Source organism: Sparus aurata, chromosome 6, assembly GCF_900880675.1.
Source record: "Sparus aurata chromosome 6, fSpaAur1.1, whole genome shotgun sequence".
NCBI lineage: Eukaryota > Metazoa > Chordata > Actinopteri > Spariformes > Sparidae > Sparus > Sparus aurata.
In genome coordinates, this window is record NC_044192.1 from 36,050,675 (window position 1) to 36,075,281 (window position 24,607).

At 40.8% G+C, this 24,607-nt stretch overlaps 1 protein-coding gene across 3 annotated transcripts; it reads right to left on the reverse strand.

The window, feature by feature from the left end:
* Positions 1-46: 46 nt before the first annotated feature.
* On the reverse strand, positions 47-24,607 carry LOC115582622 (uncharacterized). 3 transcript variants are annotated; one of them, XM_030418683.1, is made up of 20 exons: positions 23,853-24,607; positions 13,070-13,275; positions 12,562-12,655; positions 11,783-12,274; positions 11,634-11,688; positions 11,309-11,483; positions 10,852-11,075; positions 10,685-10,756; positions 10,219-10,388; positions 9,863-10,117; positions 9,669-9,756; positions 9,500-9,577; positions 9,294-9,364; positions 8,332-8,379; positions 8,090-8,239; positions 7,866-8,003; positions 6,494-6,617; positions 852-905; positions 246-771; positions 47-59 (listed from the first exon to the last, which is right to left on the reverse strand). In XM_030418683.1, exons 1-19 carry the CDS (start codon positions 23,880-23,882, stop codon positions 260-262), a joined length of 3,036 nt encoding a protein of 1,011 aa, XP_030274543.1. In that variant the 5' UTR covers positions 23,883-24,607; the 3' UTR covers positions 47-59; positions 246-259. The 3 variants fall into 3 exon arrangements, with proteins under 3 accessions (XP_030274543.1, XP_030274542.1, XP_030274545.1); XM_030418682.1 differs by having other exon boundaries at positions 9,491-9,577; XM_030418685.1 differs by lacking the exon at positions 10,685-10,756 and having other exon boundaries at positions 9,491-9,577.

Sequence of the window (24,607 nt, forward strand, 5' to 3'; positions counted from 1 at the left end):
TCCATCTTCTCCGAAGACTTCTCTTGAATCTTTGTTTCTATTTTGTTTCCCTTTTCACTCTACCCTCTATCTTCTCCAAAGACTTCCAGGTTTGTGCTGTTCCACTTGATCCTTCTTCACTTTCCCTCTCACTCGTCTCCAAATGCTCCTCTTTTAGCTTTCTCCTTTGCAATTCTTAGCCCTACTCCTCATCATCACCACATGCTTCTCATCTTTCTTTGCTCTACTCCTGAATCTCCTTTAACTTTACTACTCGTCATCACCAAAGGAGCTTCTCGAATCTTTGGTTCTCTCTTCTTTCCCTTTTCACTCTTACTCTCCATCTTCTCCAAAGACTTCTCTTGAATCCTTGTTTCTCCCTTCTTTCCCTTTCACTCTTACTCTCCATCTTCTCCAAAGACTTCTCTTGAATCTTTGTTTCTCTCTTCTCTCCATTTTCATTCTTACTCTCCATCTTCTCCAAGGACTCCTCTTGAATCTTTGTTTCGCTCTTCTTTATTTTTTCACTCTTACTCTCTATTTTCTCAAAAGAGTCTTCCTGTGTCTCTTTCTCTGTATTTCGTCCTTCTTTTATCTTATTTTCTGTCTTATTTTTGTCTTCACCTTCAGTCTTTGACTTCTCTAAAGAGCCCTCATCCACTTCACCTTCTTTTTCTTGTCCTTTATATTCTCCCGCCCTTCCTTCAGACAGGTTCTTGTCGAATGTTGTGTCTGCCACTGAAATTTCATTCTCCAACAGCAACTCTTTGGAGACTGTTTCTCCCACGGATCCTTTACGTTAAGTAAATAAAGATTGGTTACTATTGAAAACTGTACCAGTATTCATTCTTTGCATTTTAGTATGTATTTACCTAAGGGAATCATCTGTCCGACTGTGGATCCCGCCTGGTGTTTGATGATGTCACCTTAAAAGTGTATAGTAAATACATGTTGAGAATTATTTTGAAAGAACATATTATTTGTTAGAATTAATAAGTTAAAATATGAGTCAACATTCAAATTCATAAAAAACTGTTAATATGTTAAATATGTAGTTAAGGAGAACTGCATTTCATTTCATTTGATGTGGAGTAATACTAAAAACAGACTTCAATACCCAGGATGCTCTAGGGGAAAAAGGTGAACGTGGCGTAATGACGTCAGATTTTGTTGCAGGAAGCTATCGCTGTACCTCTCGTTTAGTTAGCACCAGCTGTAGGTATGGGGTTTTTTGTTGCCTTTCTTTACTCACTAAAGGACGTCTGAATGGAATTAACAGTCTCGCCTAGTAATTTTTAGTCATGAGCTAATTTTGATACATTTTTTGGTGCCGAAACCCGGGAAGCAGGAGATGATGGCTGACGAAGACAGGGACAACAAGGGGCAACTGGAAGGTAGGGAACAACTTACTGAAAGGTCAAAAAGAAAGTGTCGGACAATACGGAGTTCCACCACAAGACTGCTGAATCAGATCGATGCTGAACTATTAAAGGAAGACCCGAACGTTGGCCGTGTACAAGAGATGCTGGCTATATTGTCAGCAAAGGAGGACGGCTTGCGTGAGCTTGACCGCGTAGTGGAGGAACACACTTTGCTGGAAGACGCCGAGGCGGAGATCTAACCTCGCGGAGGATTACAGAGACCGCATCATCGGTATGAAGCTCGAGCCCACCAAGTGATCAGAGCACATGAGACTGTGAGTAACGATGATCCCCGGGCTGCTTGGCTAAGTGATGTTAGCGCAAGCTCCGCCGGCTCTTGGTACAATAACCTGATCGTGAGACTGGCAAAGCTGATAATAGATAAATTCAATGCCGATCTAAGTTTATGACAGGAATTTTGGAGCCAGTATGAGACTGCCATTCATAGCAATGATGCTCTTTGCAAAAGAGAGAAGTTTACCTACCTGAAAACTTACCTCACTAGAGCAGTTGCAAATGATGAGATCATATAACCAGAGAGAGAACCAGTCTGCTCACAAAGCATACAGCAAATCATATCCAGCCAGTGACATGAAACTAAAGAAACCAAGCATGACATCTGCAGCTGCACTACACAATGCCAACCAGACAACACAAAACTGCCTGTTCCCTGATGGCGCTGAAAACAAATCTGAAAACTGTCCAGACCAAGAGGTTGCAGCACGTTAAGAAACGCTGAAGAAGCTTAGCAGGTGCTATGTGTGTTTGGGACCTAAACACATTGCAAGGTTCAGCAGGTCAAAGGGCAGGTCATGTGCTACATGTGGAGGCAGGCATCGTGCAGCCATTTGCAAGAAAAATGTGGCACGCCTACCTGCTGTTTCTGCCGACATGAACACTGTTATTTCCTCAGCAATTCCTCAAGCAGAAAAGTGCACGCCTGATAATGAGAACACTGTGCGCCAAGGCATTGGTTGTAGGGCGCACAAGCAGGAAGATGGTCCGCTGCATGCTAAATGGAGGCAGCCAGGGGAGTTCTGTGCATGAGAATGTGGTGAGGGCACCGCAGCTACCTGTCATTAGACAAGGGACATTTACACTTCACACATTTGGCTCCTCTGCTCCAACAACGGTGAAGTGCAGCATAGTGAAGCTCGGCTTGGAGAATGTCTGGAATAAACAGCCGAGCACTGAAATGGAGGCAGCTGCGACCCCCATGGTGTGTAGAGCGTTGATGAAAGTCCCTGGTGAATATATACAGAAAGAGATGGAAAAGAGAGGTCTGCAACTCGCAGACTTCACTGGAGATGACAAATCAGAACTTTCTGTGCTAATTGGCTCAGATTACTACTGGCAGATAATATCATGGCCAGTAGAAAGACTCACAGAGCGCCTGTTGGCACTGGAGAGCACCTTCGGATGGGCAGTACAGGGCCCAGAGCAGTGTCCAGCATGACGAGGACAACATGCATGCACATTCAGCTCAGTGAGGATGCACAGATTGACAAACTGCTGCATGCATTCTGGGAGCTTGAGTCTCTGGGCATCATAAGCGAGAAGTCTGACAACCCAGAGGATGTGGAAGTGTTGCAGCAGTTTGAGGAAACCTCTATCTTCAAGAATAGGCGTTACCAAGTGGAGTTGCCCTGGCGACAAATTCATCCTCCACTCCAAGACAATTACCGCATTGCAAAAAAGAGGCAGGAGAGTTTGAAAAGGCAACTAAGAAAAGATGTCACACTCTACAGCAGATACAGTGAAGTAGTGGAGGACTACTTAAAATTAGGAATGGCTGAGGATGTGCTGAGGAGAGACATGAGACATATTACTTACAACAAAACTGCGGGTTGTGTTTGATGCTTCATCACACGAAGACGGATGTCCCTCATTAAATGTCTCTTAACAGGTCCCAATCTGAATCCAGATATGATGAGTGTTTTGATCAGGTTTAGACTGCATGAGATTGCATACATTGCGGACATCAAGAAAGCATTTCTCAGAGACCGGGATGCTGTAAGATTTCTGTGGTTCATAGGCCCACCAACAGAGGAGAAGGACGAGAAGCTGCGCATGCTTAGAATGACGAGAGTGGTGTTTGGAGCCTCATCAAGGCCATTCTTACTTGCAGCCACCATAAGGAAGCATTTCAGACAATATGAGCAGGAACACCCCAAAGAGGTAGAAACATCAGCTAATCACTTTATGTGGATGACTTTATTTCAAGTGCAAGGTGACAGAGGCCCATGCAGTGACAACAACAGCCAAGAACATTATGTAAGCTGCAGGCATGGAGCTATGTAAATGGATGACGAACTCTCCTGAGCTCAAAGAAAAATGGCAGGAGAGCTTGCTGTAAAGCCAGAAACACATGGGTCAGTGCTAAAGCTTCTAGGCTTGGTGTGGAGACCAGTCCCCGATGATTTTGTCCTTAGAGGGCTGCTTGATATTCTGAAGGAGAGGGAGAACACAAAACAAATTGTTCTGCAGTCTTCTGCTTGCATTTTTGACCCTCTAGGATTCTTGAACCCCCTTCACAATCAGGATAAAGTGCTTGGTGCACGAGATGTGGGAGAGAGGGCTCAGGTAGGGCGAGGAATTGCCCCCTGATTTGACCAAAACATGGCAACAGCGGTGCTCAGAGCGCCCTCAGCTGCAGCAGCTTTCAATCCCACGGTGGTACAAAACACACATTCAGCAGAACAGCCATGATTTCAAACTACATGTATTCTGTGATTCAAGTGAAAAGGCTTAGTGCAGTGTAGTTGCTTATCTGCAGGGAGAAACAAAGCATGGAGAAATCATCATAAGCCTGGTTGCATCCAAGTCCAGAGATGCCCCACTCAAAAAGAGGACACTGCTACGCCTAGAGCTGACGGGAGCTGTAATAGCAGCCCGGCTGGGGAACACTCTCACGAAGGCATTGCAACTAGACAAGACACAACTCAGACTATGGACAGACTCAATGATAGTGCTACACTGAATTCGCAGTTCTGCTAGCAAGTGGAACAGTTCAAACAATAGAGTGACTCAGATCCAGAGTTTCAGCTCAGAAATTGATCTGCTGAAAGCAGGGAAATGCCTAAACACTGGCTCCAGAATCCGAGAGCAAAAACCATTTCTGGATGAGGATGAGCTGCTCAGTGTGGGAGGAAGGCTCCAGCATTCTGACCTTTCTTCCAAAGAAAGGCACCCATGGATTTTGCCCAACAACCACAGATATACAGAAATGTTGGTGCAGGTTAAACATGAGACAATAACGCACGCAGGTGTACAAGACACTTTAGTGCAAACTTGAGAGAAATGTTGGATTTTGAGGGCACGACAGGAAGTCAAGAAGGTTGGGTCAAGATGTGTACTTTGTAGAAGATTCAAAGCAAAGGCTGGACAACAGACCACTGCACTGCTGCCAAGGGACAGAATAACAGAGTCACCGCCATTCGCGGTCACAGGTGTAGACTTTGCAGGGCCGTTCTATGTGAAGACATAGAGCTCCATGACAAAATCACACAAAGCATTGTTCACTTGTGCTGTAACCAAAGCAGTCCTTAGAGCTGGTCTCAGTTCTGTCCACTGAAAACTTCCAACTAAGATATCGCCAAGACATTCAAGAAAGCTTATCAGGATTTGAAGGAGCTCTGGAAAGCCATCAAGGATCCACAGTTACGAGAGTTCTTCTCAGAGAAGGGCATCACCTGGAGGTTCATCGCTGAAAGAGCAGTTGGTGGGGCAGATTCTGGGAAAGACTTGTAAGGTCGGTCAAAATCATTCTCAGAAATTAGCTTGGCAGAGCTAAACTCAAATTTGAAGAAATGCGTACCAATCTGACTGAAGCGGAAGCCATCATAAACCTGGGGCCACTCACTTATGTGCACAATGATGTGGATGAGCCACAGCCACTGACACCTGCTCACTTCTTGGTGGGTCAGAGACCGACTTGCCTGCCCCCTAGGCCATTTCCAGCTGACATTAAACAAGGAGGAGATGACACGGAAGTGGCGATACAGACAGAGACTTATGACCAACTTCTGGAACAGATGGCGGAGAGAATATTTGTCCAACCGTTGGACGTCTGAAGCGTTTGGGGAGATCCGGCGAGAGGTCGGGAACAAATATGTTCGGTGTGTTCAGCTGCGTTGGAAGCTTTTGGAGCCGTGCGGACGTTGTCTGCTCCAATTCAACATGCGAATTCTGAGGAGGTTGGCTGTCGGCCATCTGAGCCATTGGATTTTCTGATTGGCGGTGTGCTAGCGAATCAGCGCCGTGTGTGGGAGGGGCGGAATACTGTGTGCACTTTGTTTTTCTATGCACCCCTTTCTGTCATTCCCTGTTTTCATGTTTTGCAGTACTGGCACGAGGCTAGCTGTTATTATGTCTGTTCAGGACATATTAATCTGTGTTCGTTTGGTAATGCCTAGCTGCATGTTTAGCATGCGGCTGTTTTTGTCTTAAATAGTTAAGTTTCGTTTTGATCGAAAGTAAAGGAAGCTGCGTGCATAAACTTCTCGTCCAGCGTCTTTTTTTATACACTAGCGCCACCCGCTTATTGCATCTCGCACAAGCACACAACGTACACGCTGCTGTGGAGCTGGCAGCACGTTGAAACGGTGTGGTCAATGCCACTTTTCTGCCAAACAGGTCAGACAAGAGGCAACAGAGTGGTCGGATAAAGGCAGTTGGCTGTTGGTTTGAGTCTGGGCGGTGTGTGGGGGCCTTAAGAATTAATAAGTTATAATATGAGTCAACATTCAAATTCATAAAAACTGTTTATGTGTTATTGTTACTAAATATGTAGTTAAAAGGAGAACTGCATTTCATTTCATTTGATCTTCTTTGACTTCAGTACCCAGGATGCTCTAAGGGAAAAAGGTGATGACGTCAGATTTTGTTGCAGTAAGCTATGCTGTACCTCTTGTTAAGTTAGCACACCCTGTATGTATGTTTTTTGTTGCCTCCTTTCTTTACTCACTAAAGGACGTCTGAATGGAATTAACAGTTGCGCTTCATCATTTTTAGTTATAAGCTGATTCTGCTACAAAACATAAATAAATACATGCAACATTTCTTGTCCAGGTTCTATATTTTCCCATAATTACCAGATATTGGCATGGTGACATCATAGAGGGGTGACTTGTGGAAAATAATCTTCCCAATATTGACTTTTTTTGAGTGCGTTGTCAACATCTTTGCTGTTCCTGGGCTTACAAAAGCCGGCTGCATCTAAAAAAAGACAAAGAAATAAGATGTGAAAATATATTGTAGATCATGTTGCTCGTCAAGCTCGGATGTTCAGGTGTGTTTCAGCGCAGTGCTCTTATACCAGGAAGGACTTTGACTGCCACCTTGTCCTGTAGAAAAAGGTCAAAGCATGTTGTAAACACTTTAAAAAGCCACTAATTATTAGTTGGCCCTATAGAAACCCACTGTATCACCTACACACAATGGCAACGATCCAACATCTATGTAAGAGTCCTTTTATTGTAAAGAACGGACCTGATTTCTAAACAAGTCTGTTTACTAAAATACTTTTTCTGACTAGACATGTGTAACTGCTGTTCTTATTTGTGTGTTATATGTGTTATATGGGGCTATATGTTGACATTATACTTACTGCAGGTGTCTTGTGAGTGACAGCAGTCTGAGGCTCCGTTTAGATAGAAAAGGCAGCACATTTGCTGCAAGGTGGGGGGCTTTTAATTTGAAAGTAGTGACCATTAGTAGCTTGCTGCTACAACAACAACCTGACAACAAAATAGCTACAGAGACCAAGAAGACGCTAGAATCTCCTGGATCTTAGCGGCTTTCCAGTTGCTCATCTTGACGTCCGTGGATGAAGTGATGGACAAACTACTGTGATCAGCTGTTTCCAGGTTTTAAAACTTCCCGACTGTGGCCAGCACAACAGTGCAGGTCATCGACACCTCTGCCCATCTCATGCAATTACCAGCACATCGACGACTCAGATTTACATAGCAATAGAGGTGGAAATAAGTGTACCCTCCGAGGTGTCATATTGCCACACCAAAACAGACCCACAATTTACCGCCTTACGTCTAAATCTGCAGACACAACCGCAAAAAGGATGGCCAACTGGCGGCTTACTGCCCAATAATAATAACGGCTAGCAAAACCAGGGCTGCATTCCGTTTTAGGTCTTGAGATTTGCTCATCAATGCTTGTGTATCCTGTTAATTTCACAATATGAATTAAAGAACAAATGAAACAGACAAGTGTGGGTTTTAAAAGCAAAGTTTCAAGTTTTGTGGTAAAACTTCCGCTTTTTGTGATTTGATTACTGCCTGTTTGATGTACTAGCCACTTCACTTCACTCCTTCAACACATCATCCTCACCACTTTCCCCCATATTTCCTTTTGACAGGGCTTCCCCTTCTTTCTCAGGCAGACATGGACTCTCTCCTCTCGTACACTTCTCTTCTGTTACTTTCAGTGCACGGACCCTTGACTCACCTCTCTTTGCCAGACAGGGCTCTCAGACCTCTTTCTTTTGGCCATCTTGTGAACCCTTCGTGTGACCTGTTCCTCCTCTTCTTCAGAATCCTCCTCCGATTCCGCCTGTGTAGTTTTCTGACCAGAGGAGCACTCTTCCTGTTTTAAAATAAAGAGATGTTTAACTCATTTAGCTCCAAAGGTTTTCAGTACTTTTAAACACTTAAACTGATGATAGATCTCACTTCTCTTTGCAGGACAGATCTCTTTCTTTTGGCCACCGTGTGAACGCTTTGTATGACCTGTTCCTCCTCTTCTTCAGAATCATCCTCAAATTCCTTCTGTGTGGGTTTCCATTCATCTGCAGAGCCATCACCCTCAGAAGAACTCAACCACTGTTTTTAGGTAACATACGATACATTTTACTGATTTTGAATTGAAAGCTAATAGAATGTGGGAAAGCACTGAACCTAATTATGACTCTCACCTCTCTTTTTTGGAAAGGGAACTCGACCTCCTGTTTATCTGTCCCATCCTATTTAAAAGAGATCACCGGCTGTTATTTTGAAATTCAAAAGAATATTAAAGGAGTTATCACCTGGTTTTTTATATATCCAGTCCCTCTTGGATCACTTTGGATCAATTCTTAAAACTTATTAGAATTTTTTATTTTTTTTTAAAATCAAACATAGAGCTTGTTCTGACACTTTTTCATACCGCGACTTTCTCATGCGAGATTATGTGCGAGGTTTTGAGCGGTCCGGATGTGCATTGTATTAATATGTAATGAGGCACGCGTTGATTGGCCGCAGGAAGGACAGAGCCGGAATGGGGGGCGAGCCTGCATGCACACACAGACTCCAAAACATAAACAGCCCCCTGTCATGGCGCACACACTAAATGACGAACCTTACGGAATTCAGGCATTTATCTACGAGCCGGAGTCGGAAACCGAACGGGAGAGTGATGAGGCAGAGACGGTGGAAGAGACACGTTTACAGCAGGACGTCTCTGAATGGTAAATTCTTTTTTTTTCCGTCTTACTTTTCACACTCGTGTTTTACATGTAAGACCTGAGTTTTAATGCTGGCGGTGACGATGTATGGCGTGAAAATGACAGAGAAATAAGCAGATTCGGCGTGCTCACTCTGGCTGAGGACGGCTGTGGGCCGATGTTTATGCAAGTAGCCTCCTGTGGTAACGTCACCACAGGAGCAGAGTCAAAATCTCGTGCTTTAGGAACGCGCACTATTGTGCGCTATTCCTGTTCGGAAAAAGAGCCAAAGCGAAAAAAATAAGCCACTTTCAAACTCCAGCTTTTCAGGCAAGTTTCAACAGAGGTCCAACACCAATATGCATGATTTAACGAGAGAAATTGCGATTTCCAGGTGATGACTCCTTTAAAAGCTTTGTAATATGTGGAAATACTTAAAAACTTTCAAAACTCACAGATGTCCTTCTCTCACGCAGCTGGTAAGTCCTTTTTGGCACATTTTCCTCGTCCTCTTCAGGATCCGGTTCTGTTTCAGTTAATATGGTTTTCATAGATAGATAGATAGATAGATAGATAGAATTACTTTAATGATCCCAGACTGGGAAATTATTTATTATATTTAGTATTATATTTATATTATTTTTCATATCACCTGCATTACCCTCATTCGCAGCATATGAGGAAATTGCCATCATTGACAACTCTCTGCTTTTGAGCGTGACCTCTGCTGGGTCCTCCGCTGTGCAAAGAAATGGATAAAATGAATACAAGTTGATGGATACTACATGAAAAAATAGGTTTGACATTGATTTAGATAAGGTTTAAAATACCGTGATAAAATCTCTTGGCCGTAGAGGCATCATGACACATGAATGTTGCCACCTTCTTGTATGCGCTGTCTCCTAAGTGTCGCTTGGCCTGGAGGAATGAATGTAAAAAAGAAATACATAAAAATGCAAAATTCATTAACCTTTCACCACACATTATTGTTTACAAGACACAAAAAAACGAGAAGTTATCTCACATAAGTGGCAACAGAGGAGCGAAGCATGTTGAAAGTTGGGGGTGTCCCCAAGCCCATCCGCTTCCAGGCCTCCTTGAAATATTCAGACAGCCTCAGCAGAACGCCTCCACTGGTCGTGTGAAAGAAGGTTGAAGCCTCTTTGCCTCCTTCGATGCTGTGTCGAAGCAGGTTGTAACGCTGCAGCCAGGAATACTCACTTGGATTGAGGGGTACAGCTGCTTCACCAAAGTGTCTCTGAGTCTTGTGCTGTCCAACCTAATAATTCAGGAAAGATGACTTTTCATTCTGACCAACTGATGTAACAATGTGTATGTTTCTTGTGTCCTTTCAGTTTTTGTTATAATGTTTGCACTTACACGGATGATGCGGGCACCCTGCGTAGTTTTTTCAGCCTCATTGACCTCCTTTGTTGTCATGTTAACAACAACACCCTTTCGGTGGCCTGTTGTGGAAATTATGTACCCAGCCAGCAGTCCAAAAAACTCTTTAAGAGATCCTCTGTCCTCTGGATGCTTCTCAAGCTCAACTGTAAAAGCAGAGGAAGGACGTTGTATTCATTAACTTGCAATGATGATGTTCTTTACCTAAGGACCACACACTGGCCACACAAAAGCAACAAACATTGTACTCTGGAAATTTGTAGTCATCCAATCCACCAGACCAGCCCATATATGAAAACCCAGCTTGCAGATGCCAGTCCCTGTAATGTACAGTCTGCAAGAATGGTATCTTAACCCAAAGTTTGAGTCTGGAGAAGCCCTGTAAAATTAAATAAACTTTATTTTTACAAATCTGAAACTGATGCTGAGCAATGATCCATACCCAGTGCTGCAGTTATCCTCTTAGGGGCCTCATGCATAAACCTTGAATGTGTCTTTGCCTTGACCAGTCTCTCTGAAATTTTGAATAGCATTTATTATATGCATGTTCCCTGCTTTTAATGATGTGATGTTAATGTCTGGAGGTGGGGGTTTTAATGTTCAACATACCAGATTTCCTTCGCCTCACACTTAGCTGGTGGCTGACAATATCCCGGCCAATGTCTTTGAGCCGGGCCCTCAGCTCCACCAGGATGCAGTTGATTCTTTTCGTTCCTAATCTGACGGCTAGTGGGGCCATGTTTGAAATATATTTCAAAAAGGCCACAACATCCATTAAATAACTCCTCTGAGTGGTTGGTGTAAATCTTTTTCCCTGAAGGACTTCAACAAAACTTGAAAGAGAAAAATACAAATACAGTCATGTCCTCTACCCCACAATACACTAAGAACAATAACAACAACAACAATAATAATAATAATAATAATAATAATAATAATAATGATAATAATAATAATAATACATTTTATTTGATGGCGCCTTTCATGGCGCTCAAGCACTAATAGAAACAGTAGCATAATCAACAATAAAACCATTTGTTGAACACTGATACAGTGTAGTACTTACCCACGGACTCTAGCATGGTCACGCAGGAAGAGAAGGTCAACACTTGGGGATCCTGGCTCTGCCATGTACTTTAGAAAATCGATTACATGTTTGCCTCGCTGCTTGGCATTGTCCGAAGTTTTTCTACTGGGATTGGCACCTTCTGTGTGGCTCCTAAATTCCTCGACCAAACTTACTGAAGAGGAAAGCAATCAAAGCAAATCAAATACTTTTGCATGGTCTACTCTCTTAAATCACTGACCACAGACGTCTTTACAATCTGCACATTAACACAACATCCTCTATCTTTCCAGTTCAATACTAGCACAGTGACTATGATATTCACCATAGCGAGGGGCTTTGCTGGGGTCAAATGGTGCACGTCTGCGATGTTTTGCTGCCTGAAAAAAAGCACATGAAGCAGATTTTTTTAATCAAGAGTAACTGAAAAAAATTGTCACTTTTAATACACCAGAGGAATAACTCAACACTCACAGTTGCACGCATTGTGGAACAATGGAGCTGCTTCAGCTCATCGTTTCTTTCAATTTCGATCTCCAGCAGGTCCTTCACCACCTTTAGCTCAGCAGACAGAAGCTGGCAGTTCCTGCACCCAGGATCAGGGGTGCTCACGACAGAGTGCCTTCTTCCTCGCTTGGCCTGTTGGCAAGGATCCTGCACAGCTGGTACAGTTTCTGGGTCACAAACCTGGCTGGTTGATGGAGCTTGTCTATCTGGGTCACAGGAAGCCTGGCTGGCAGGGGGAGAACTGCGGAGGGGGCCCGAAAGAGGAGGCACAGTGGCAGACGCTGCAGCTTGTGATCTGGCCTCTATCACCCTCCTGACACCCTCTTCTATGGCTGAAGCATCGACCTCGTCCAGATGAGACACCATTGGTGGTACGGGTTTCGACGCACGTAGGAGGGCCAGTTCTCTCGCGATGTACCTGTCCTTAGCTTTTTCTATATAAAGGCTTACCATTGGGTTCTGCAAAAAAAGCAGAATGTACATTAGTAAATTATTTCATTCTGTCTGAAAAAGTTACATTGTTAATATCTTATTATCTTTAGCATGTATTTAACCAGCAATATTCTTTCTGTGGGATGGGTAGCACTAAATAAATACAGCATTTCCGAACCTATAACAACCACACAAGGATCAAATGAAGACCAAAGACCCACTACACAGCAAGGAAGAACAAGAAGGACCAAAGTCGCTGAGCTTAAGATCTAAACCTGACTCGACAACACACACAAATCACACAGAGGGACTACCTTCAGATGGTGGATCTTTTGCAGATGCTTGTCTAGTCGGTTTATATGTTTGGACTTGCAGAGATGCACTGGGCAGTCCAGATTTGTCCTAAAACTGTAGGAGCAAGAAGAGTCTCTGATTTAGTAGGAGAAAAAATGTTTGTAAGAAGTGTAAAAGTGAAATGAATCAAAGTACTAAGAAAATATGCAGACATGTCTTTGTAACATGTTTAGCCACTTAACCCCTAAAAATGCTAAAAATATATGAGACTGGCTAGAACAGTTTATTCATGACCTGCTTTGCATCTATTTTTGAGAGACTTTTGCAAAATCAGTTGTAGTCTTATTCATCACAGACCGATATTTACATTGGGATTACCTTATTTGTTACGGAAAAAAGCACTTTGATTACAGGGATTACAGCACTATACACTATACTGATTAACAATACTGTCTATTTCATTGATAGTGAAAAAGCACAATAAGAGGCCTCTTCAAGAGCATCCTTAAGAGGAAACAGGACACTTACTGTCGATGAGAAGTCTTGCTCAGAAGAAGGAGCTCTGTTTTATTGACCACCTTTTCCGTGCTTCTCAGGTGCTGGATAATGTCAGCATACAGTTGCCCACAAATGGGACATTTGTGCTTGGTCCTCTTACACTGCTTGCTTGGAGGGCTGCAGTCAGACGAGACCTGCTGCTGTGGTCCTGCTGTCTGAGGCTCCTCTTCAGGTTCCTGTACATGGACACAAAATTGGTGAACCGATTACACAGAAAATCTGTGTCCTGTTTCCATCAAACCCCATGATATGTGCCATACACATACATTTTACAGTTTAATATTATTACCTTAATTATCTGGGTGTAAGTTTCTGCTTTTTTTACTTTACAAAATAATATTTCCATCATTACTGGATAAATTAGTACACTTAGTTTTTTTTTCTTCTTGTTTATCTTATGAAAACAATGAATCGATCCGTCATGATTTGGTATTTTTGATCTTCTGTTTTCATAAATGTTTTTGTAGTGTAGTTTTTTATTCCTGCATTTGGGTCCTGCTCCATTGTGTTTCCTTAATCGGACATGACACACAATCTCATCTGAACCCTGACCTTTGTAACCCACTGCACAAATACACATTTTTTACAAATTGTGTATTTTCTATTCCTGTGACAAAAAATAAAAATACATTTATTTGGATTTAAAATTGTTCATACCAGTAAAATCTGCAAAAATAACTCCTGCCATTCTAATACCTTTGAAACCCATTGAAAGTTTCCAGTGTGAGCAAAAGCATGCTGTTATCTATAAGGGGAAAATCAGCTGATAAAAAACTGCGGTCAAGCCAGCCGTGGTTTGCATTTGCTGGGCCAAATCAGCCGCACCTTTTTTTCCAGTGCGCAAATCTTCTAACATTTACGGTAACTGTAATGAAACCACTCTGACGAGCTGCTGGTAGTGAATTTGGGGCAGACTGCAGTCTCACAATCAGACCCACAAGACATACAATAATTTTTTTTGAGCAAATACAGGAGTCACAATCAGGCCCGGTTATAGACTGCCTGGATTGGGGGGCAGTACGAAATGTTGATGGGTCACATCACTTCTGTTTTTGCATTATCTGGTCAATTTCCTTAACACCCACATTTATTATTTGTATCTAAAATCCATGTTTAAAAAAACTGCTTTTAATGTTGCACTATGTCATGTAAATATGCATGTCTATTCTATCTATTCCTTTTTTAATTTCATTGTTTATTTTTGCTATTGTTTTTTTGTTCTTGTAATATTCTTTTGCTGCTGTGACAAACAAATTCCCCGTCTGCGGGACATTAAAGGATTTCTGATTCTGATTACTTGGATTGAAGGATTTAATTTACACACAAAACTGAAGACACATAATCACAAACAATCACCAAGTAATGCACTACATGAAAAACTGCTATTTTAAAGTAAAAGCATTGAATTCAGATTTTTTGGAGAATTTATATAGATAATTGAAATAATAATTACAGGGCCAAAAATATTTTTTTCAGTGTAGCTGGGGGGAAAGGTGATTATTGTGTATGGGACCTAGATGAAGAAAGCTTTTAAACCCAAATCTCAATCTAAGTTGAACTCATAATTTGAGGGTGTTTATCACTACGTATAGGATTGTTAGTGCATTGTAAGAAAGAGAGGGGAAGGCTGGAAGTGACCAGGGCTCTAAGAGAGGTGGAAATGCAAGATGCAGCTTCAAGGTGGCACCAATCTGGGTCGGGAGTATGGAGCCACAACATGATTTTTTGAACATTTGAGGCCCAATAAGCAGTGACAAATATTTGGAAGGGCTAATCCAACTTGGTTTTTAGGCCTCTGTAACAGTTCTAACCATATTCTAGGCTTCTTATCAATAGATTTAAAAAAGGATTTAGGGAGAATATGGGAAACATTGAAAGAGGTAAAGAAACCTGGGGAGCACATTCATTTTCATACAGTTCACTTTCCCTGCTAAGGATAGGTGAAGTAGTTTCCATTTCTTCAGATCTAATTTAACTTTCTCAAATAGCAGACAGAAGTTTTCTTGGTAAAGATTCTGCATGTCCCTTGTAATATTAATGCCCAAGTATTTAAAGCCATTTCTAGACATATGGAACGGTAGAGCATCATCCTGTATTTGAAGAGCCAAGTCATTAACAGATACATTCACTTTTACTGAAGTTAATTTCATACCCAGAAAAGCTCCAAATCTCCTCAGGGTGTGGATAATAGGAGGAGCACATGAAACAGGGTCAGATACATACAAATCACCTGCATAAAGAGCTGCTCTATGCTCTCTACCCCTCCTATGAATCCCAGTAATTGAAGGTAATGTTTTGTGTGTAATAGACAAGGGATCTATAGCCAGGGCAAACAGCAATGGACTGATTGGGCTGCCCTGACGGGTGCCCCTTGACGGCTGGAAATACTGTGAGCGTTTACCATTCGTGATTTCAGAGGCTTTGGGAGAGGTATACAAAAGTTTAATCCATTAAATAGAATTAGGGCCATATCCAAATTTCTTTCAACATTCAAATAAACATCATTCATAAATAACATTCTACCCTATCAAAAGCTTTCTCCGCATCCAGCGCAATAACCACTTCAGGTACCGCGCTGGACCCTGGAGAGTGGAGAACATTTAGGAGCCGACAGATATTTCTGAATGTTACCAAAATTATATTTGAAATGTCGAATTTGAAAATTAAAATGCATCAGCAAAAAGGCTATTGGTCTGTGTATATTTTGGTCATTCGATTTTCCTTTCAGGCCTGTTTTTTCATATTCTGAGACCGGATGTTGTCATTTACAGGACGGTGCTGTGTAGAACAAACAGTAGATATCTATAGTAAAACTACAGCTATATCAAGCATTTTTACTGCACCAGTGTGGAAAAATTCAACAATAAATGTTCCATATTTGATTCTCCATGTGGCATATTTTCATATATTTGAGCTACTGTAAAAACACTTTGCTCAGTATTTACTGGCTACTGATGGTATATTTGACTTTTACACATCTAAGACTACAACTACACTTGATATCAAGAATTTATATGGTCAAATATGCAATCTCCAGGTGTAAATATGGGACTTTTATTTTTGAATTTCTCCACATTGGTGCAGTAGAAATGCTTGATATCAAGTATACTTGTAGTCTTAGATGTGTAGAAGTCAGATTGATCACCCATAGCCAGGAATTATTGAGCAAAGCGTTTCTACATCACGTCAAATATAATTATAAATATATTATTGTTGAATTTCTCAACATTGGTACAGTAAAAATGCTTGATATCATGTATAGTTGGAGTCTTAGATGTGTAAAAGTCAAATATACCATCAGTAGCCAGGAAATATAGAGCAATGTGTTTTTACAGCACCTCAAATATGGTATAATATGCAATCTGGAGGCATAAATATGGAACTTGTATTTTGGCATTTCTTCACACTGGTGCAGTAAAGATACTTGATATTATGTGTTTCTTATTCATCATGGGCACATGTAACACTTTAATGTAACACATTGTATTTTAAATGTAGGTTCGGATAATAGCTTTATTTTGACAACCGCAAGTAAATACGCTGTTTCTCCGCATTTACCATACTGCTGAGAATACTCGTACACTCGAAATTTAAGTGCAGCTGATTTGACCACGGAGGCTGACCGGCTTTACAGCAGTTCCATGTCCATGTGTCACCGTAATTTACCCCGCCTTAGCCTTCTGTTTGTTCTACACAGCACCGTCCTGTAAATGACAACATCCGGTCTCAGAATATGAAAAAAACAGGCCTTTTTTCTGTTTCTGTTTTCTAGGGATTTTATTTTTTGTTATATGAAACAGAAAATGAAAATCGAATCGTTTTTACATTTCACTCATCCCCTTTTGACCATGAAAAAGAAAAATGCCTTGTATTTCAATAATCATTTTTGTATTTTAAAACAAAAAATCAAATAACCAGTCGTTTTTAGTTTCAAATACCCGTTCTTGAAAGGAAAATCGAATGACCAAAAGATACATGGACCATTACAGTTTTTCCTGATTGCTTTGACCTGCTTAAAGAAACGGGGATCCACTCGGTTTTCAATGCACTGTCTCAGCAGAGCACAAGACAGCTCTTGCAAACGTGTTAACCCTTTCTCATTGGATTGACACACAAAACGGATGTCATTCAAGCAGTCCAAACTCCATTGTTTTAGCTATGGTAACCAAACAGAAACCATCTGATCCTAACTATTAGAAACTACCTACATCAGTATGAAATCACTGAAGCACCTGTTTGACACTCCTTCACACAAATCTTCAATGAACAATCCAACATGGATGGAAGAGGTCTAAGGCAGATGAGAGTGAGAAATGGGTGCAGAGGAATGTCAAGGTTGGATAAGGCATGCATGAAGATTTTTCCCTCTGTGCATTGCAAAGAGAGGATACTGAATGTGATGTGGATGATGCCATGTGGCCCCATCGTCAATATTGTGCTCCTGGCTATCCTCATGAACCTTCAGCAAGTGGCTTGAATTTCTCCAGTCCTTTAGTCCTTCCTTATGAAGTCTGTATCCTTTTGTAGAAAACCTTTAGCAGCAGAAGCACTGCACGCTATCATTCATGTTAGAGTATATCAGCCAGCTTCTTTTGATTGGTTTTCCCATTGTCTAAGACTCTGTTACAACAGTCATGTTGACACTCTCCAATCTTTGTATATGGGATTTGTGTAACTGCTTTTTTATTTGAATTGGTCCTCTGTGAACCAACTCTCTTCTCACTCAGTCAGTTAGAAGAGATGGCCAGTCAGCAGGTCTGTTGGTGTAGCCTGTGGTCCTGACACTGTCTCTTGCACAATGCCTTATTTATGTTGTATTTTTATCACTTGTTTCATTCTTCATTTTTTCTTTGATGTAATATTTTTGACTTAAAAGAAATAAAATCTTGAATACATACATGCAGTTTGGGTGAGTGTATGAAGAGAAGAAATAAATAAATTAACCTCAAGTGGAGCAGATCTCGTATTTAAATGTAAGTATTGGGTCTATACTTTACTCCTTTAAACATCCAATGCCAGATATGTTAAACTTCAAGGTAAAATACATTGGCAAATCTCGATGCCTTTGGAAGTAAAGCGTTAAAAGCTCCACTTTCAAACATTAGACGTTCAGAGGTTCACTTATATCTTATTGTTACTGTGGAGAAGTTAGAGACTCGTTTTACATAAATGGACCAAGATGAACAGATTCAGATCAGGCTGTGATCCCTGCTTTATTTCCAGACTGTAACACTGTAAAGTCTAGTTAAACGTTTGAATAAAGAGCTAAGTTTATGATTATCCTTATGATTATATATACATATACATACATATACATATATATATATACACACACACACACAAATATATATATATATATATATATATATATATATATATGTGTGTGTGTACATATATATATATATATATATATATATATATATATATATATATATATATGTACACACACACATATATATACATATATATATATATATATATATATATATATATATATATATATATATGTATATATATATATATATATGTATATATATATATATATATATATATATATATATATATATATATATATATATATATATATATCTCCATCCTCTCTGAGGCTGCAGAGAGGATGGAGAGGTTCTTCTCTGCTACAGAGGACAATCCTTACATTTTTTCTGTTGTTAGTTACTGAGTTATTTATGAGTTCTTTTTAAATTAGTTGTCATTTTAAATAATTCATGAAATAAAATATTGCTCTATTGTTACACGTTATCTATTCCATTCAGTATTTACAACTTAAGTATTATTTATGACAGTAATCAGCATCAAGTGCTACTTTTCAGGGACAACAAGGGATTGAAAATGTGTTTCTTTTATTATTAAGGTCTTAACATTTACAACTATTTACAAAATTACAGCATAAATAAGTATTTACAGATTATTATCAACTACAGATGATGGACAGTAACAGGCTGAGCAGGAGTCCCTGCAGTGCTGCTGGGCTTGATGGTGTCAGTGGGACATCATCTAGGTCGGTACTCAGGGTGTTTGGGGGTCCAGTCACCTCTGTCCACCACATCCTCCATCAGCTGGGTCTGCAGTTCTGACTCCATCCACGGCTGCCAGGTCATTAAGAAAGTTTTAAGAAAGAGGCAATTTCATAATGTAATTATAATAATAATAAATCATTAAAACAAACAAAACTATCTACCAAACATTTTAAATAGGAATAATGCCTTTAAAATTTAAATAAAACCCTAAGTGGCGATCAGCAGTTATGTGTCAGCATTAATGTAATGTATGTTAAATGACCCCAAACTGTTAGCTAGCTAATAATGATGATATTGATAACATTACTGTGGGTTCAATTTACCTCTCCACGATCCTCTCAGCCGGAGATAAACCAGAACCGCTTCTCCTTCCTCCACAAGCAGGAGGATTAAAAAGGAAATCAGGAATTCCTGAAGCTCAAACAGATCTGGCAGTCAAACTTTACTCTTCTTGTCACTTTCATGGACCTGGGCTACAGGTGGGAACATCTGGCGATGCAACCAGGAAATGCTGCGAAGGGTAGACTGTCCCATTTAACAAAAGTTGACGCGGCCTGCAGGGCGCAACAAAGTGCACTCATTCGGTGAGACCGCAAAGGGCGGGTCCTTGAAGTGTGCAGACCCTGAATTGGGACACAGCAACAGACTGCGATGCAAGATGGCGCCGGCCAAGTTACTCAGGGCACTGCGAGTGGAGCTGCCAGCTCAAGTGAAGCATCACAGGTAAAGTCAATAACGTGTATATCAAATATATATTTCATAACAGTGTACTATTTAAAATAATTGACAGTTCATGGACATACAGACTTACTTATTTAGCTTGCCATTCCCTCCAGAGAAACGCGATTATGCGATTTGCCAACAAAAAAATCACACTAGTTTTCGAAACGCTTACAGTTGTAAGTATATTAGTAGTATGTAGATTGACGTTACAGTAAGAGATTGCACTTTTTGCATTGGAATCGAGTTGCACGATACCCGCGGTACCCTCGGTACCCCGCGGTGCCAAATCCTAACGGTTCCTACTATACTAGAAATCTTACACGACGGTACTACCGTGGATTACTATACTACCGGTGCCAGTTTCCGCTACATAGCGGCCGCCTCTACTCTCCTCCCGGCTTCTCACTGCATGCTACTCCCTTGTAAACAAACCCACATGCTAACTACTGCAACCGAACTACACAGCTGCTGAATGATTGGCTGTTTGCCTGTTACTGGTGATGTCCGGGGATATGATAGGCTGTTTCCGCACGCTGGGTCCGCCCGTCTGTGAGCTGATTGGCTGTTCGTGTGTTTCTGCCGGCAAGAACGAACTCCGTGAAGACAGCTCCGCTTCGATAGAAATTCGCTTCAAAACAAACAACAAGCTAAAGTTCTGTCTCACCCAGATGCGAGCTTACAGTCACTAACACGAGACAACACACTCACCATGGCAGAAGCACCAGGCCCGAGCGGCGAGTCTGCCGCGGCGGCGTCTCAGTGGCACCACTCATTTTGCTCAAAAAACCAAACTCCAAAAGTCACATTTGGAACTATTTTAGCTTTAAACAAGGCACAGATGGTAAAGCAATAGACGATGGCCGTCCACTGTGCAGGCGCTGCCACCAAGCTATAGAAGCCAAAGGAGGGAACACATCCAACCTTATAAACACCTGCAGGGTCGTCACCCAGATTTATATGTCGAATACCAGGTTAGTATGCCCTGTTTATTTTCTCATTGGCTAATATTAGTCTATATGCTCCGTGTACAGGCTGAGGAATGAAGAGTTAAAGGATGTCAAAGTATAAAGCACCTAGAAAATGCATAAAAATATAGTTTTCACAGGGAATCAGTTCCCGTTTATTGTATTTTGTCCTCTATGGTTTATTATGTTATATTATTGTCAAATAGATATTTTTAAAAGACAGAGGATTTGTTATCCTGAGTTGATTATTTATATTAGTTAAACATAAATAATGTGCAAAGGAAACTAAATGATTATATGATTTCAACCATATAAATTCTAACTTCATTTATTTGTTTTTTATTGCTCGTATGCTTTTGTTCATGTACTCTTATTGACCCAGTTATGAACTAAAACCATTAGGACCATTAGGCTAATTTGTTATGTATTTCCCACTCCTTATTTTAGAGAGAGCCATCCAACCCAAAAGGGAAGCAACCCATGGCCAAGACCATACCGTTTTTTTATTTTTATTTTAACTTTTTAATAAATGTTATTCATAAAAGTATTTGTTTCAGTCTAATTCATGCTTCACTAGTATTATGTTTATCATGCACCAAACAACATTATAAGTAATTAATAAGTATTTATAACGTGTACAAATACATTGCAGTTCATAAAAATAATGATAATAAAAAAAGGCTGCAGTATCGCGATAATACCCAGGTATAGTATCGTGGTTACTCATTTTGGTATCGTGACAACTCTACATTGGAAGCACTTATTTTAACAGATGTCTGTTTAGTATAGCTACCTCTGTAAAACAGGAAGCACATATTTCATTTATTCATTTCTACAGAAGTTGTAGCATATTCCTTTTGTAAAGCTACTTAACTTGTTTAACTCTTCAATGTTTGGTAAGTTTGATCCATGTGTTTATTAAGGTCTGAAATAAAACAAGATGAGAACTTAATTATTCCCAACACTTTCTGTGATGTAGTATGCATGCTTATCATAGGAAGTAATGAGAGATGACTCTTTACATTAAGGTGGTAGCCTAGTGAGAACCGGGTGTTGGGGGAATCACTTTTTTTCTCTTTTTCATCAAACCGCAGTTGTTGCAAGTTCCTGCATCCCACATATTTTTTAAGAAAACGTTCCGCATAATCAAGGATTTTTGGCCGCAACAATCACAAAGAAACTTCGCATTTTTCTGGAAGGACTGGCTTGCAAGCTAAATTGACATTAATCTGTCCATCGTGTAAGTCCGGTGTCTTCTCCTCTTTGCGAACCCTCCTCTCTGTCATGTGCATTTGTCTACAAGGAAGCCGGCGAAAAATCAATCAGTGGATCGATTATCATACGCAAATAATGATGTGTATATGGTGTAGTCTTATCTATCATAAACAAGAGGTAACGGGTTAAAGGTTGTGTCACGGTGCTGCAGAGACGAGAGCTGGGACACCGGGTCGGAGGCTCCAAATTTCCATGTAACAAGTCGTTTATTTAACCAGCACTATCACTCGGCTGCTGTGTATTTAAGGTAAAAATGAACCATAAGGCAAATGTCCCGCATAGTTCATTTTTAGTCTCTTCTATCTGCACCTCTCTAATCAGAGCAGCGTCCCTAGCAACGGTCTGTTAAACAGAAATTGACACAATTTATGAATCGATCCAAACGTGGCTGAAGGTATGTCGATTGTTGCTCAGCGGCATATACCGATCCCCAGACTGACTTACAGATTCTCGGAGTGGTATGCTGCTATTAAGCTATCTTACTCCATACACTACCAGCAGCTCTTCAGAGCGGTTTCATTACGATTACCATAAATGTTGTAAAATGGTATTTAAACTATCTAAAAACATGCTAATGAATGCTAATGAAGTGCAACAAAAACAACAAGCAGTCGTTCATTGCCCCTACTGCACAGATATCCAGAGGTGGGAGTAAGTCACATACATGCAAGTCATAAGCAAGTCACAAGTCTTAACCTTCAAGTCTCAAGCAAGCCCAAAGTTACTTTTGATGAAAATCAAGCAAGTCAAGTCCAGTCATGGCTATTACTCAAGCAAGTCAAGTCAAGTCATTGCTAAGGTCAAACAAGTCACAAGAAGTTCGTATGAATGTATTCTTCATATCTGTAGACACAGCAAACAGAAGAGGGTGGTTAGTCAATAATATGATGTATGTGCATAGTTGATCAATTTTAGAATTGTTTTTCAAACCCATAAATACAAGAATAAGATTACATTGATATCAACCCTGGGACTGCAGCATACTGCACATCCTGACAGCTGAGGATATTACTCTCAGGTATTGTTCCCCTCCCACTCTATAAAAGGAGGCTGAAAATTACAGGACATGTCTGTTCTGTCCTGAAATGAGAATTGTGTGTTTCTCTTATATAAAATACGTTCTACATCTCAGAGGCGGAGGGAGAAGCAGGTCTGTCGCGGACGTGAACGAAAAAACAAGTGCGTCAAACTTAATGTGTGCCGGTACGTGTCGTGTTGGGCTGTGAGCGCGTAAATGCGCGCATACATTTTAAATAATGTCTGTGCGCACTGAAGACGCTATATCTGAAACACACACACACGCTTTAACCAAGACGGCGGCCAAAATCACCCAGACATGAAAAAATCTTTGAATCTAAATGTGATGATTTTCGGAGCTCCCTTCATGCTGCCTCTCCTCCCTTGAGCCTGTCGGCCGCCACTCTGGCATGCAGCCTGTCATGCAGTGGCAAGGACAAAGTATCAAAAACGAAACTAACGTCTCAATATGCGCCAAAAAAAGAAAGAAAGAAAAGCCAAGACTTTCGAGTCATCTGTGTCAAGTTTAAGTCAAGTCTCAAGTTATTAATGCCGAGTCAAAGTCAAGTCGAGTTTTTCATCGGTCTTAGTCAAGTAAATCTCAAGTCCTCAAATTTGCGACTCGAGTCCGACTTGAGTCAAGTCATGTGACTCGAGTCCGACTTGAGTCAAGTCATGTTACTCGAGTCCCCTACCTCTGCAGATATCCAACATCTCAGTATTTTTGGATTTTACCTGATTGCTTGTTATTCCACCTCCGTCCATGATTCCTTCTAATCCTAGCTCTCTTCCGCCCTTCAAGTGCAGAGGAGATGGGTCTGCTCTGATTGGCTGAAACGTTAACGACTGCACTGATTGGCTGCTCCACTGTGTCAGCGATGTTGTGGAATTCCTTCACTTTTCTGAACTTGCCTCAAGGTTTGTACATCATCCTGCTTTGTGTTCCGTTAAATCTGCACATGTTTTGAAAGCTTTTAGCTTTTTTCCAGGTAATAGTCAATTTGTGGTTTGTAACCCACTGTACTTCCTGTATCTGTTACATTGCTGTTATAGTGCACAATTACACCACGCCACTCTTTTTCTTTCTAAAATGCTGTTCAGATGTGGACTTGTGGCCCACTTTGATCTGTTTTGTAGATAAAGTTTTATCTTAGTTTGAAATGTCTGAGCTACTATTGGCGGAGGTGGAGGGTTAATATCACGAGTGAATCAGTCCATTTTCTCTGTATACTAATAACTGAGGACCCACTTTTGCAGTAATATTTGCAAAATATCTCTCTGCTTGGAAGGAAGGTATATATAGTATATACAGTAAAACATAGTCATATATTTCGAGGTAAAATACGTTGGTAATTCTCAGCTTGATGCCTTTGGAAGTAAAGCGTTAAAAGCTCCACTTTCAAACGTTAGACTTTCAGAGGTTGACTTATATCTTATTGTTACTGTGGAGATGTTACAGACTCGTTTTACATAAATGGACCAAGATGAAC